This window comes from Carassius auratus, chromosome 2 (assembly GCF_003368295.1).
Source record: "Carassius auratus strain Wakin chromosome 2, ASM336829v1, whole genome shotgun sequence".
NCBI lineage: Eukaryota > Metazoa > Chordata > Actinopteri > Cypriniformes > Cyprinidae > Carassius > Carassius auratus.
This window is the reverse complement of record NC_039244.1, coordinates 15,451,584-15,467,195: the sequence shown is the minus strand read 5'-3', so window position 1 is coordinate 15,467,195 and position 15,612 is coordinate 15,451,584. Positions and strand designations below refer to the sequence as shown.

General features: G+C 37.2%; 2 protein-coding genes across 3 annotated transcripts; both read left to right on the top strand.

Moving 5' to 3' along the window:
* The first annotated feature begins 885 nt into the window (after positions 1 to 885).
* On the top strand, positions 886 to 4,550 carry LOC113117377 (medium-chain specific acyl-CoA dehydrogenase, mitochondrial-like). Its single transcript, XM_026286005.1, has 12 exons — positions 886 to 984; positions 1,492 to 1,603; positions 1,684 to 1,781; positions 1,879 to 1,948; positions 2,517 to 2,617; positions 2,752 to 2,832; positions 2,945 to 3,075; positions 3,159 to 3,267; positions 3,389 to 3,529; positions 3,618 to 3,713; positions 3,847 to 4,095; positions 4,186 to 4,550. Exons 1-12 carry the CDS (start codon positions 970 to 972, stop codon positions 4,255 to 4,257), a joined length of 1,275 nt encoding a protein of 424 aa, XP_026141790.1. The 5' UTR covers positions 886 to 969; the 3' UTR covers positions 4,258 to 4,550.
* A 670-nt stretch (positions 4,551 to 5,220) lies between these two features.
* On the top strand, positions 5,221 to 8,425 carry LOC113117362 (geranylgeranyl transferase type-2 subunit beta-like). 2 transcript variants are annotated; one of them, XM_026285988.1, is made up of 9 exons: positions 5,221 to 5,328; positions 5,603 to 5,710; positions 5,809 to 6,006; positions 6,096 to 6,201; positions 6,296 to 6,348; positions 6,450 to 6,560; positions 6,650 to 6,775; positions 7,264 to 7,413; positions 7,559 to 8,425. In XM_026285988.1, the coding sequence occupies exons 1-9, from the start codon at positions 5,326 to 5,328 to the stop codon at positions 7,697 to 7,699; spliced, it is 996 nt and encodes a 331-aa protein (XP_026141773.1). In that variant the 5' UTR covers positions 5,221 to 5,325; the 3' UTR covers positions 7,700 to 8,425. The 2 variants fall into 2 exon arrangements, with proteins under 2 accessions (XP_026141773.1, XP_026141780.1); XM_026285995.1 differs by having other exon boundaries at positions 7,539 to 8,425.
* The last annotated feature ends 7,187 nt before the right edge of the window (positions 8,426 to 15,612 follow it).

The window sequence follows — 15,612 nt, the reverse complement described above, 5'->3', positions numbered from 1 at the left end:
AATAAAACGTTCACTGAAAATGTCGAAATCTTTTATTTCCATTTTGGTTATTAACATATTATACACTAATATAAAAATTATATTTGGAGTTTCTTATTATTTGATATTTTTGTTTTTCTTTCTTTCTTATTTTAAGTCATGATGTTTGCTTTAAAAAATCCTACCTTTTACATAAGTATTAGGATTATTAAAATAATTAAATAATATTCGATTGGGCCTCAGAGTTTTCAAGCCCTCATAAGCCTACATATTTTGTATATTTCAAGTTCGTTAATTAATTAAAAGTAGTATACTGTACTCTTTGAATTAATTAATAATTTCTCTTCAGTGGGATGTTTATTGTAAAACAGAAAAGTAGGTTGAAGCAAAAGATTTTTATTTGTATTTATTTATACAAAATTTGACCCTCGGACACATTTCCTGTCTGTGAAATCAAAGCTAAAGTCTCAAAATCTAATTATGAGATAACAAGAATCAAAGTTTGATTTCAACCATTAATTTCACTTTGATTTCAATCTTTGACATGGCCTTACAAAGTACATTTTCACAGAATCTTCTAGATCTTTATAAAGGATGATTTTATGTAGAAAAAGTAAATCACACAAACAAAAAATCAGCTGGGTGTTCACAGGCAGGGTCACAAATATTAATAATATATATATATATATATATATATATATATATATATATATATATATATATATATATATATATATATATATATATATATATATATATATATATAATACGTCTATCAAGGAGATCTTTTTTTTCAACAAATGTGGATAAACAGATTAAATATATATATATATATATATATACGTTATATAATAAAAGTAGGGCAAAAGTCACTAGAACGACGGTATTTAATCACGTGATAAAACGGAGGCCGATGATTGGTTGGTCCTTCATGTTTACTGTGAGGTGAACGCTGTAAGGGCATTGAAGGATCTGAGCATTGTCACTAAGATGATTTTAAATAAGGTAAATACGCATTTCTGTCGACGTAATTGTTAAACGGTTTTTATTTTGCACATACTTGCCATTTTTATCAATGTCATATTAAGAGATAGCTAGCCTAGCGCTAGGAATTCCCACAGCTAGTCTAGACGCGTGTTAGTGAGAAAATCATTGCATCTGGGATTATGTAGTTATCCTAAATGTGATGAGTTAACGTGAATTGGTGAGTTGAGAAAGTTTTAGCTCTTCCCCTGCTCGTAGGTTCACTTTGACTGCTGTAACCCTGCCTATAAACAAAAGTGCTTAACCTCATCTTGTCATACTGTGCATAAATAGGCTATACTGTAACATTCATTCTTTATACGATTTTATTATTATTTTACTTTGTACAATAAAAAAATAATAAAAGTGATTAAGTCCAATAATGAACATTTCCTTGATGACTGTAGAATGACTTTATCTGCACTGTGGTAAATCTTTAAACCAGTTGTGTCAGTGCAGGAATGTGTAATGATCTGTAATTGTGTACAGGTTTTGAGGGCAGGTTTTCAGGCTGGACGCAGGTTTCAGAGTACTGGCCCTCAAGCCGGTGCCAGAGCAGCTATTGCTGCCTCGAGAGAAGCTCATGGAGGCTTCAGCTTTGGTGTGTATAATGATCCTGTATTTTTAAAAATACCACAGCATTGTTACGACGTCCCAACACATTATTCCTCAATTTAACAGAACTAACTGACCAGCAGAAAGAGTTCCAGGAGGTGGCAAGAAAGTTTGCACGGGAGGAGATTGTCCCAGCTGCCCCGTCATATGACAAAAGTGGTGAAGTAGGTTATTTAAATCCATATGTCCACCATTTTGCATTAACATATTTTTAGATTTGTAAAATAATAATCATAATCATCTCTGATTTCCTCCTTGCAGTATCCATTTCCTCTCATTAAGAGAGCATGGGAGTTGGGTCTAATGAATGGACATATTCCAGAGGACTGTGGTAGGTACTTTAAAGACTGATAGCCAAAAATGATTATTTTGTCATCATTTATTCACTTTCATGTAACTATAAAACCTGCATGACCGCCAGGCATTTTAGTGCTTGGCAGTGTCAAGTTTTGCGAAGCCAGGCCTTCAGACTGATCGCAGAATGTCTGGACTGATTGCAGTTTTCATTAGCCAAGGGCTGCCAAAGCGCTCATTGTCATAGATGTAAACACGACAGCTTTCTTCTTTTGTGAGGGGGTTTGGGCTCACTAAGGCTTTGTTTCCAGGTGGGCTTTCAAAGAACGCAACACACAGATATCCCGGACATCCTGTAGAATTCAAACAATCAGATGACAACTTTGAAACTCCCAAAGAGTTTCCTATTTTGGTTGGATGTCTGATGCATTAGACTGAGACTATGCAACCTCAGGCTTCCTTCTCATCATGATATTAAAAAGAGTACCTAAGATATTCTTCACAAATTTACACTTTGTGTTTAATGGTAGAAAGTATGTCATAGGAGTTTGAGGACATGAGGACAGCTATTCCTTTAATTCTGACCATATTGCCATATGCTCCAGGTGGTTTGGGTCTGGGCATATTTGATGCCTGTCTCATCACAGAGGAACTGGCCTTTGGCTGCACTGGAGTACAGACAGCCATTGAGGCAAACTCTCTGGGAGTAAGTTGGGGTTTATGAACATATTTTTTAACTAGGCTTCATTTAATATTTCAATTAAATTGTCATTTGTCCATAGGACTTTTTCCAGAACTTACTGTTATATGTTTTAATTTTAATGTTGTTTTTCTATACAGCAAATGCCTGTCATTATTGCTGGTAATGATGCCCAGAAGAAGAAATATTTGGGCAGAATGACGGAAGAACCATTAATGTGTGTAAGTGTGTCATCGTTTTTATAATCATCCATATTTTTAAGATTTATATAACATTCACATAGCAGTACATGAGCACACACTTTTGCTAATTAATATGTTACTTTGTCGACAGGCATACTGTGTGACTGAGCCAGGGGCAGGCTCTGATGTGGCTGGGATAAAGACCCGGGCTGTTAAGAAAGGAGACGAGTATGTGGTCAGTGGTCAGAAAATGTGGATCACCAATGGAGGAAAAGCAAACTGGTTGGTAAACTACTTCAGTTTCACTTCAGTAATTCATAACTGTGTTTTGGATTCATTATAAACCCTTCTGTTTGCATTTGTAGGTACTTCCTGCTGGCCCGCACAGATTCCGATCCCAAATGCCCTGCTAGCAAGGCTTTCACAGGCTTTATTGTGGAAGCTGATACCCCAGGAGTCCAGCCAGGCAGAAAGGTACAATCTGCTGTCAACTGCAGTCTGATGCATTTAGACAATACTTATACACTATATTAATTATATTAACACTATAAGATTCTGCACTACTTGCTTATGTCTACATTCTTCTGTTCACCAGGAATTAAACATGGGCCAAAGATCCTCAGACACCAGGGGCATCACATTTGATGATGTAAGAATCCCGAAGGAGAATGTATTGATTGGAGAAGGAGCTGGCTTCAAGATTGCCATGGGTGCATTTGACAAGACCAGACCACCAGTAAGTGTTCTTTTGCAGTTATTATTGCTAACAAATTGCAGTTGTCTAATACGTCACGTCATGTCAACCATCTCTTGATGTTTTTCAGGTGGCTGCAGGTGCTACAGGACTTGCACAGAGAGCACTGGAAGAGGCCACGAAGTATGCTTTGGAGAGAAAGACTTTTGGCAAGTTTATTGCTGAGGTAGGTGTCTGTTTCAGTAGACATTTTTAACAACTCAAACTGATTCCATTAAGTTAGTAAGACAGTTAATTCTAAAATAAATCTACTCGCGTAATTAATAATTAATAAACTGCGTTTGTCTTCTGACCCCCAGCACCAGGCAGTGGCATTCCTTCTGGCTGAGATGGCCATGAAAGTGGAGCTTGCCAGGATGGCCTATCAGAGAGCAGCCTGGGAAGTGGATCAGGGCCGCAGGAACACCTACTATGCCTCGATTGCCAAGGCCTTTGCTGGAGATATTGCAAACCAGTGTGCTGCTGATGCTGTCCAGATCTTTGGTGGGAACGGTTTCAATAGTGAATATCCTGTGGAGAAGCTAATGAGAGATGCTAAGATTTACCAGGTAAGGATTGTAGACACAAACCCTGTTTATTTGAATTGGTGCCAACAATGTGCTAAAATGTGCTGAATGTCTTATTGTCTGCATCCACAGATTTATGAAGGGACCGCACAAATCCAAAGGCTCATCATCTCAAGAGAACACCTTGGGAAATTCAAACAGTGAACCTGTAAACCCAGGACTTCCGTGCCATAAGCCAATTGTTTGTTAGATCGTATTTTTTACATGTTGATGCGTTTGATCAATAGATCTCAGGATTGTATCTCACAGACTGTAAATTGCCTCCACAGAGCTCCAGTGGCCTTATGTCATATCATCTATGCCTTGCCGTCTTTGTGTTAAACAACTGTGTTGATCAAATGTTAAACTGAACAGTAACATAGTTACACAGCACGTCCTCATATTCTTTTTGTAACCGATGTCTTCAAAATCAAAATAAATAATCTACTTTGAAAACATCTGTCAATTTCTTGCCCAAATATCTATACCCCACTTTCAAAATGCTATTAATGAATTTGAATTACCCTACATGTTATAATATAGGACAAAATTTAATATTTTGAGTGTGATTTCATGATTCCCCCCAATACAAAAAACATCTAAGCAACTTAATTTGGACCTACACAAAGTATTTGTATCATTGTAATCCCTTTCTATTTTTTTTTTTTTTACATTAAATAGAAAAAAAAACTATATTAACCAAGCTACTGAAAAATAATACACAAATAAATATTATTTTTTAATTTATGGTAAATATATGTTTATTAGCAACTGAACCGATGTTAAGTCCCAAACTACAGAAATTAGTTCATACTGAGTGATAGATTAGATTGGGCTAAAATTAATTTTGGATAATACTTATGCAACTTTTAATATATTTAAAGTTAATATATTGGAAAAAAAAAGTTATGTTTAGTCACTATTCACGGTCAAATTTTCAAATCCAAATAGATCTGGCTTTAACTGTATTTATGTATCTTTGAAAAAAAATGCAGTTGTGGTTACTGTGTGGTAATTTGTATCATGTCATACCAGCAAATATTCTATTGAGGTTCCCTTGTTTAAATGCGCTTTAGCTCCCCATAATAACCTTTTTCTTTTACTGTCTATGATAATAACACGTCTATAATGTCCTTTACTGGCACCCGTAGAAACGACGAGGAATGTGATGACGTAATATGTGCGTGACTATTGAAGTCCGCTTGTAGTCCACTCTCTTGCTTCTCCGTCAGAATGGTAATGTAAAATACACTACTTTGCTTTTATAGTTATTTAATCATATCATATGCGATCATGTTTTCCCCATAAAGAAAGAGCATGCGGTCAACTGCGATTGTGAAGGTTGTGAAGTAATGTTACACATCAAAAGATGAGAACGATAGCAGCTGAACCATGTCACCCCCGCGCGCAGTCAGTTCAGCACAGCTTACAGCCTGGGCTCAAATGAATGTGTCCGACTGCAGGTTTGAGCTTATTATTAGAAAGTGATAACGGCAACTTTATTTTGCAGGGGACCCAGGTTAAAGACGTGGTCATTAAACCTGATGCACCACACACGCTCCTCCTAGACAAGCATGCAGACTATATTGCAGCCTATGGCTCCAAGAAGGATGACTATGTAAGTTGATGGCTTACAAAAAATGTAAAAATGGGTTTCCTCCAAAAATGAATAGAGTTCTAGGTTAATTCTCATGTATTCTGCACCATCTCCTGCAGGAGTACACACTGTCAGAGTACTTGAGAATGAGTGGCATCTACTGGGGCCTGACAGTAATGGACCTGATGGGTCAACTGTCCCGAATGAACCGCGAGGAGATCATAGAGTTCATCAAGTCCTGTCAGCACGACTGTGGAGGCATCAGCGCCAGCACTGGCCATGACCCTCACCTCCTCTACACCCTCAGTGCTGTACAGGTCAGCAGGAATCTACAAAATCAAGAAGGCAATCATCATAATTAATAAATGGTTATATATTTAAAAAAAAAATGTTTTACTCCCTTTAGATCCTGTCCTTGTATGACAGCATTAATGCCATTGATGTGGACAAAGTGGTTGACTATGTTAAAGGACTGCAGCAAGAGGATGGCTCATTCGCAGGAGACAAATGGGGTACATTTATTTATTTGCTTTTTCAGTCTTTACTGGACTAAAAAGTTTTAAGTATTATATGACTTCATGAATGCTCGCTTTTGTTCCTTAACAGGAGAAATAGATACACGGTTTTCCTTTTGTGCGGTTGCAACATTGGCACTACTGGTCTGAATTCCTTTCTATTCAAATATTGTATTCTATTGTCTTTTATAGTGTTTCTTGCAAACTTTCAAGGGTTTAAATACATGAGATAAATTTCTGTGCAGGGCAAGTTGGATGTGATCAACATGGACAAGGCCGTGGGGTTTGTGCTGTCCTGTATGAACTTTGATGGTGGGTTTGGTTGTAGGCCTGGTTCAGAGTCCCATGCTGGTCAGGTGAGGTGTTTGAGGTATTTTATGACCACCTTTAAACCAGTTTAGTGTATCCACACAATGTAATCAGATGTTTTTCTCCCCATCTCTAGATTTACTGCTGCACAGGTTTCTTGTCGATCACTGGGCAGCTTCATCAAGTAAATGCAGATCTTTTGGGTTGGTGGCTCTGTGAAAGACAGTTACCATCAGGAGGCTTGAATGGAAGGCCAGAGAAGGTGAGATGTCCTTTAAATCAAAGACATCAACAAATTAAAAAGTGTGACTTAAAAGAGTGAAAACTAGTTATATTTTCAGATGGTGCTGGTTATTTAATTGAATCCCAAGTCTGATTTTTGACTAACAGTGTATTGTGCTCATGAAGGGACCATCTGATCCCGTCAGTGTAGCTGGATCATAAATGGTACAGCCTGAAGATGTAAAAGATTAAAACTAAAATGATTAGCATAATGAAACTTTTTTTTTTTTTTAAATAGCAGTTAAAATATAGATTCATTTAAAATTGTTTGAGAACCATAAAACATATTAAAACCAAATTAAAATTGACCATAAATAAGAAACAAAATTGAAAAAGAAATTATTTGATGTTTTCAAAACTTAATACTAGATTATTATAATTTGTATTCATTTATTTATAAGGAGTTATTATTGATGAGAGAACAAACACATCTGTGGATGATATTTGTTTTGTCTCTGATAATTTCAGCTGCCTGATGTCTGCTATTCCTGGTGGGTTCTTGCCTCTTTGAAGATCATTGGCAGAATTCACTGGATTGACAAAGCAAAGCTGTGCAGTTTTATTCTTGCTTGCCAGGATGAAGAGACTGGAGGCTTCGCTGATAGGCCTGGAGACGTGGTAAGCTCTCTTTGGGATTGGTCGCATAAAATTTTGCATATGCATAAATATTTTGCATGTCATTTCTCTAGGACTTGCCATTCTTTATACAGAGTTCATCAGTATCTGTGGTACATTCTTGCCAGTGTTCCATATTTCCATCTAGGTGGATCCTTTCCACACTCTGTTTGGTGTGGCTGGTCTGTCTTTGCTGGGAGATGAGCAGATCAAACCAGTAAACCCTGTGTTTTGCATGCCTGAGGATGTGCTTCAGAGGATTGGCCTCCAACCAGACTTGCTGAATTGAGTTTACATTTTCAGCATGGCCATTTTCCTCTTCTCCTACCCCTCCACAGCCAGCAAACCGTGGAAAGCTGTCATCTTCAACTAATGATTGGCACACCGTTTAGAGGGACCAAGGACTTTAAAAAGACCCTTAACGTTGTGTGCATTTTTTGGGGGAAATTGTTCTCATCATCATTTAGGCACAGTGTTACAATGCTTGCTTTTGTTAGTGGGCTTTCTCTATTTAAAGATACGGTTCGAAGAGGGATAACTGCTATTTACAGCTTTCACTGTGTATTAAAACATAACTTTTTATTTTTATGACTAATTCAGCAGGTTACTTTTCGTTGTGTCAATAAAGAGTGTTTATTCATTGAGGGGAGAGGTCACTCACTCCTCTCTGATGGCTTTTCCAAAGTGAGTATTTAAATGTTACATCATACTTTAAACATCATAAATATGGATTTTATGCATGAGATAATGTTTTTTATGTACAAATTCTCTTACTGTCCTTCGTTCACATCACTTGTCAATGTTTTATTGGTCCTCACATCTCTAAAGCATTCATAACTATTGTGTAACCATTTTAAAAGTCATGCTTTCTTTGCGATTGCTGTTATTTTTAAGGATAATAGGTGTGATAGGTTAATTCTGTTGCGGTGTGAATGAATTCTCTCTTTGGCATTGCTGCCAGTGAGATGCCGGTTGTGTGGGATGGAATAAACGTGACTTTAATATAAAAAAACTACAAGGTGTAATTTGGATTATTCAATGTCAGGTGGTAAACTGTTGGTTTTCTTCACAAGGAATCAAGTGTTAATCACCCCAAGAGCGTCTGACACTGATTATGATGAACGATTTTGGCATGCTGTTACGTGATGTTCCTCCGTAGTGCATGTACATTTCTTTGCTTGGTGTAGATTCATAAAACCAATGACCTAGATTGAGTGCCAGTGTTAGTCAATCAAGCTTTGAATGTCACCAATTATCTTATGAGGTTGTGTTTACTAAAATTCACTTCAAAATAGGCTTTTCACATATGTTTTTAAATTTATATTCATATTTGCTAGTTAAAAGCAAAAAAAAAAAAAAAAAAAGCTCCAAACTTTCAAGTAGATGAGCATGTAGTTGGAAAAGTGAAGAGGCAATCAAATCAGAGCAGCAATCTACAGACCCCTGACAGATTGCAGAAACAAACACAAGAGTTGTTAGGTTACGGTGAAACCCCACCGGCTCTCATTACAACCTGTTCAGAGTGTGGGAGATGTGCCACATGTCACCGCAGTCTCCTGGCACTTGTGTTTTTGTTAAATCACCTCACACGCACAGACACACACAACCATCTAATGCCTCTGTTAGTTTAGTAAAGACATGATCAGTTTAATGAATAAATATGCCATCACATTTGTTTTGGACAAAACAAGGCAATTTTGGAATTCATTTTTATTTTGGGCCACTTTACTTTCAATCCAACTCATTCCAAATGTGCATTTAACAAATGCAAAAGTTATAAAAAAAAATGTCTTTGATCTTTCAAGCTGTTGGATGCCACTCTGCGGATGTTGCACTCCATCGGTTCATGAGAAGTTTAATAAAAAACTCAACCATTTGAATAAAATTGTCTCACACGGCTCCGGGGGGTGAACAAAGTCCTCCTGTAGCAAATCGTTGCGTTTTTGTAGGAAAAATATCCATATTCAAAATGTAATAATTACTTTAATCTAGCTTGCGGTCACAGTTAACGTATGAGGTCAGCTTTGCACATACACCAGTCAGAAGTGACACACGCGGAAACGCAGCGGTCACTAATTAGAAGTACAAAATGAGGATTTGTAAATAAGAATATTGGAGTATTTTGATAAAGGAAGGAAACCTTTGCTTTTTATTAAACGTTTCATGAACCGATGGAGTGCAACACCCGCTGAGTGGCATCCAACAGCTTGAAAGATCAAAGACCATTTTAAAAGAGACTCCGACTGGATTTGTATGAAATAAGAAAGTCATATATACCTAGGATGTCTTCAAGGTTAGTAATTTATGGGCCAATTTTCATTTTTGGGTGAACTAACCCTTGAAATGTTCTTCACTCTAAGAAGAAAAAAAAGGGTAATTTTAAGAACTGTTCACTGAAAAGTTATTTGGAAAACCCAAAATCGTTCATCTACAACAACATTGGAAAAAAAAAAAGTGTATAGTGGGGGTGCGATAAATATCGTCCAATAATTAATGCGCATCTCGTCAGTAAAGCTGTTATTTATTCAACGGTAAATTCCATCAGGTGCGTGATTTCACATAGAGCAGCTGTTACTACATGGAGCCGTTGTTAACCGAGAAGCTGCGCAAATCCAAGTTCATTATCAGTGTTAATTTGCACAGCTTGTCAGTTAACAACGGCTCCATGTAGTAACAGCATGTAGTAATATCGGACGATATTTATCGCGCAACCCTACTAGACTATTCAAAACCTCTTCACACTAAGAAAATTGGTTCTTTTAACAACTGAAAGGTGCTTTGGGGAAACAAAAGTTTCTTCTTTGGCATCAATGAATAAATCCTTTGTTTTTAAAAGTGTCAAAGAGTCAACCTTGAGAATCAACCTTGAGGTGTGTGACAGGGATACAAAGATGTGTTTAAAATGCATTACCCAAGATTTCATCTGTTTGGTTTCTCTGCCAAGGAAAGTTTGCTCTCTACATAATTCTCACCTAATGTTTACACACCTGTAAAATGTTAAGCTGGCTTTATATCAGTACGAGATTTACCGGATTATGACAACAAATTAAGACATGGTGAAATCAGTACATTAGCTTTGTCTGCACTGGATTTATTCTTATCTTCAAACATGGTTTATTTAAAGCATGTTAATCTGCTGTAGAAACCACTGTGCAATAAATAAATAAATCTTGTGTTTAAATGTCACACATTCTTAACCTACAAGCCATGTGGAAAGACATCCTATTAGCAGCAGCCTCTCGTGTAAAGTTGTAAAACAAGTACATCTTTTCCATAAAAAGTGTCTCTGCTTCTTTTACAAGCCTGGAAACATTGCAGAAAAGTATTGATGCCTCTATTGATAAACTGAATTTAGGGCATTATGTCTAGCCATGAACTGTGAATCAGATAGAAAGGAATCGAATCCCTCAGAGGATGATGGGTTTGATAACAGTATGGGAAGCTTTTAAAATTCAAGACCCCATAGCCCATGAAACAAGGGATGGATTGCTCTAATGTACTTCAGGATGATGATTATCACAGGTATCTGAAATGCTATGATGTACTAGTTCTGAAGACAGAAGAACCAAACTACTAAACTTCACACGTAACATCTGATCGCTGAACGCTCTGATACAAAGTTAGACACCTCCTCATGCAAATCCCTCTGCTTGTTGTTCAAAACTCTAGCATTTTGAGAACAATTGTATTCTTTGATGAGCAGCTCAAGGCTGTGTTTAATGGCTGCCTTCGATATGTGACTTCTGCCATTGTTCATGCTGTCTTTCTTCTGTGAGTATCTTGACAACGTCTTACCATGTTGGTCTTGCTGCTGTATACCCATATCATAAGAACCATTCTGCTCACTTAAGGATGTCCTCAGTACAGGAGGCATATGAAGTGCAACTTTTTGTCGCCTTTGATGCGCTTGTTTTGCTCTTCTCTGAAGGGAGAAATGTGTAGGAGGCGAGGAACTGTTTTTCAGATCTGTCTTTGCGATATGTGAAGGGTTCTTGGTTGAAGTCTTCTGAAGGCATCCATCACTTTTATCCTCATCTTTTTCATTGCATTCATTTGAGGATAACTCAAAATGAGACGATGAGGCTTTGAAATAATCATGCTTTCTGTTTTTAAAACCCTTATGTGGTGGAACACAGGTATTAGTGCTGCATGTTTGATGTGGAGTCGGTGCGTGCTGGTTGAGTTCTGACAGATCCCTCTCACAATCACCAGAGGTTTCATCAGCTAGACCGTCATTCTTCTGGACAAACATGCAGTTGGACTTCACTGAGTTGCCACTTTCAACATTCAAATCAATATTACCATATTTCTTTGCTTTCTTGGATTCTTTACTAGTTGAAAAGGCAGTACTCACTGATCTCAGATGAACAGCGTAGGCTTCATGACAGTATCCGCTTATCAGGTTAATGTCTATCAAGGTCTTTTGAAGCTCTTGTATTTCTTTGTTGATCAAAACCATCGATCTCCTGTGATCTCTGCACAGAATCTCCCGCTCTTCCACAAACCTTTTCATTTCATAATAGTTTCTGAAGTGTGCTCTCTGTAGATGTTCGACTCTCGATGTGTTTGTTTTTCTCGCTTTCAAAGAACTCATGTCTCCGACCGATTCAACATGTACTGACTGTTCAAGAGCCCTGAGACATGTGTGTTTGTGTTGTACCTCAGGGAACTGTGGGAAGCCATGTACCACAGAGATACAGGCAAAAGAGAGACAAGAGTTGTGATTGGTTAATGGGAAACAGTCCAACCCCTTATGTAAGTAAATGATGACACATATTCCTCCGATATTTTGAAAAAAGTTAATTACAAAATGGTTTCAGGCCCAATGACTTCTAATGACTACAACTGAAGTCAATGAGAACGGAAACTGTTAGGTTATCAGCATTCTGTAAAATATCTTCTTTTGTGTTCAGCAGAAGAAAGAAATGCATACAGGTTTGGAATGACATGAGGTTGAGTAAACAATTGACTGAATTGTCAACTATTCCTTTAAATATTCAATAGTAAAGTTCTATAAGATATTAGCTTTTATATGTGTCAAATTTACCTTTGACAATACAAGTATGAACAAAACAGACCAATGGTGCTAAAAGGTCTCATTCACAAGGGGGCAGCAGACAGCTATTGTTCACTGGGAAATCATCATGTAATAGACATGCTGTGTTACGTATCCTGAGTCTAACATTACATTAAAATTATGTAAAATAATAATGACAAATGACAGCATAAGGCACATCATGCTGTGACACAGACTGAAGATGCGAGTCATAAATCTTTTACTCACCATAAAGCAGTTTTTATCATCTGTAATGATCATTCACATTGCGACTAATATCCGCCTGAAACTGTTTGGCTGTTTGGTTTGCATCTGCAGTGCCATCTCCAAGTCTGCATATCCTACACTGATGCTTTTCTAACGCATGTATTTTTTATCATAGTCTACATAGCATAAAATATTCAGATAGGACATTCACTTTTCTGAGCCCAGCTAGGCTACTGATCCCTCAGCTAATAGCTGGATGAGCATCCAGGCCAAAGCCCAGAGCCGGTGTCAACAGACACCCGCCTAAATGTCAAGTCATGTATGACCATGACTCATTCCAGCCGTCTCGCATCCCAAAACACGACATCAAATGCCAATCATATATTAAATGTCAGTGTGATATTCTGTATAACTGCTGCTAAAATATTAAATATGTTAGGTTTCATCAAATTTTACATGATTTAGGTAGGAGATTGTTTAGGTGGAGGCTGGTCTTATTTCGGGACAGTGGATGAAAATAAAAATATATAATGGTTGGGCATAAGAGGGCTATGAAAAACTTTCTTATCTCAAAGTATGATAAAAAAAAAAAAGATCTGATATGACAAGATATGTTATTAGCATTATTTGTTTTTGTTATTTAAAATGGTTGTACAATTTCTATATTGTACAGTATTGTTCAAAATAATAGCAGTACAATGTGACTAACCAGAATAATCAAGGTTTTTCGTATATTTTTTTATTGCTACGTGGCAAACAAGTTACCAGTAGGTTCAGTAGATTCTCAGAAAACAAATGAGACCCAGCATTCATGATATGCACGCTCTTAAGGCTGTGCAATTGGGCAATTAGTTGAAAGGGGTGTGTTCAAAAAAATAGCAGTGTGGCATTCAATCACTGAGGTCATCGATTTTGTGAAGAAACAGGTGTGAATCAGGTGGCCCCTATTTAAGGATGAAGCCAACACTTGTTGAACATGCATTTGAAAGCTGAGGAAAATGGGTCGTTCAAGACATTGTTCAGAAGAACAGCGTACTTTGATTAAAAAGTTGATTAGAGAGGGGAAAACCTATAAAGAGGTGCAAAAAATGATAGGCTGTTCAGCTAAAATGATCTCCAATGCCTTAAAATGGAGAGCAAAACCAGAGAGACGTGGAAGAAAATGGAAGACAACCATCAAAATGGATAGAAGAATAACCAGAATGGCAAAGGCTCAGCCAATGATCACCTCCAGGATGATCAAAGACAGTCTGGAGTTACCTGTAAGTACTGTGACAGTTAGAAGACGTCTGTGTGAAGCTAATCTATTTTCAAGAATCCCCCGCAAAGTCCCTCTGTTAAAAAAAAGGCATGTGCAGAAGAGGTTACAATTTGCCAAAGAACACATCAACTGGCCTAAAGAGAAATGGAGGAACATTTTGTGGACTGATGAGAGTAAAATTGTTCTTTTTGGGTTCAAGGGCCACAGGCAGTTTGTGAGACGACCCCCAAACTCTGAATTCAAGCCACAGTACACAGTGAAGACAGTGAAGCATGGAGGTGCAAGCATCATGATATGGGCATGTTTCTCCTACTATGGTGTTGGGCCTATTTATCGCATACCAGGGATCATGGATCAGTTTGCACATGTTAAAATACTTGAAGAGGTCATGTTGCCCTATGCTGAAGAGGACATGCCCTTGAAATGGTTGTTTCAACAAGACAATGACCCAAAACACACTAGTAAACGGGCAAAGTCTTGGTTCCAAACCAACAAAATTAATGTTATGGAGTGGCCAGCCCAATCTCCAGACCTTAATCCAATTGAGAACTTGTGGGGTGATATCAAAAATGCTGTTTCTGAAGCAAAACCAAGAAATGTGAATGAATTGTGGAATGTTGTTAAAGAATCATGGAGTGGAATAACAGCTGAGAGGTGCCACAAGTTGGTTGACTCCATGCCACACAGATGTCAAGCAGTTTTAAAAAACTGTGGTCATACAACTAAATATTAGTTTAGTGATTCACAGGATTGCTAAATCCCAGAAAAAAAAAATGTTTGTACAAAATAGTTTTGAGTTTGTACAGTCAAAGGTAGACACTGCTATTTTTTTGAACACACCCCTTTCAAATAATTGCCCAATTGCACAGCCTTAAGAGCGTGCATATCATGAATGCTGGGTCTTGTTTGTTTTCTGACAATCTACTGAACCTACTGGTAACTTGTTTGCCACGTAGCAATAAAAAATATACTAAAAACCTTGATTATTCTGGTTAGTCACATTGTACTGCTATTATTTTGAACAATACTGTATAAATAAATGGCGTAAACATACGACAGACAATGAAATAAATGTGTAAAAAACAAAAGTTCCATATTTTAAAAAAAGCTAAATTTACAGCAGCATTACTCCAGTCTTCAGTGTCACATGATCCTCCGGAAATCATTGTAATATGCCGATTTGATGCTCAAAAAACATTTTTGTGATAACCATGACACTTTTTCAAGATTCTTTGATGAATAGAAAGTTCAAAAGAACAGCATTTATTTGAAAGATAAATCTTTTGTAACATTATAATCTGTCTTTACTGTCATTTTTGATTGATTTAATGCATCCATGTTAAATAAAAGTATTCATTTCTTACAAGAGGGCCACTGAAGAACTTATTTACCTTTAACAAAAGTGAAAATATTTTTTTTGTCTCAAAATATATGCAATAATATCAGGTATTCTCATAAGTGCATACTTTTCTGAATTGTTGCAGAATTCAAATCAATGTTTGGATGCTGTAGTGGTTTTTGTTGCCAATTAGTTATTTGGGAAGGTGGGAAAATCAGAAGGGGCTCTTTAGCACAGATGTCTGCATCCCATTCTAAATATTTAATAGGGTTTACATCTATGCTATACAAAGCTGAGCCAAAATGTCATTTGGTAGCTTCAGACACTGCCTCTATCTGA

What these genes read in the sequence shown, in the direction of transcription:
- LOC113117377 (XM_026286005.1), top strand. An exon ending in TTGAGGCAAACTCTCTGGGA is followed by an intron (nt 2,618 to 2,751) that starts GTAAGTTGGGGT and finishes TTTTCTATACAG; the next exon opens with CAAATGCCTGTCATTATTGC. An exon ending in TTGACAAGACCAGACCACCA is followed by an intron (nt 3,530 to 3,617) that starts GTAAGTGTTCTT and finishes GATGTTTTTCAG; the next exon opens with GTGGCTGCAGGTGCTACAGG.
- LOC113117362 (XM_026285988.1), top strand. An exon ending in GCTCCAAGAAGGATGACTAT is followed by an intron (nt 5,711 to 5,808) that starts GTAAGTTGATGG and finishes CATCTCCTGCAG; the next exon opens with GAGTACACACTGTCAGAGTA. An exon ending in TGAATGGAAGGCCAGAGAAG is followed by an intron (nt 6,776 to 7,263) that starts GTGAGATGTCCT and finishes TGATAATTTCAG; the next exon opens with CTGCCTGATGTCTGCTATTC.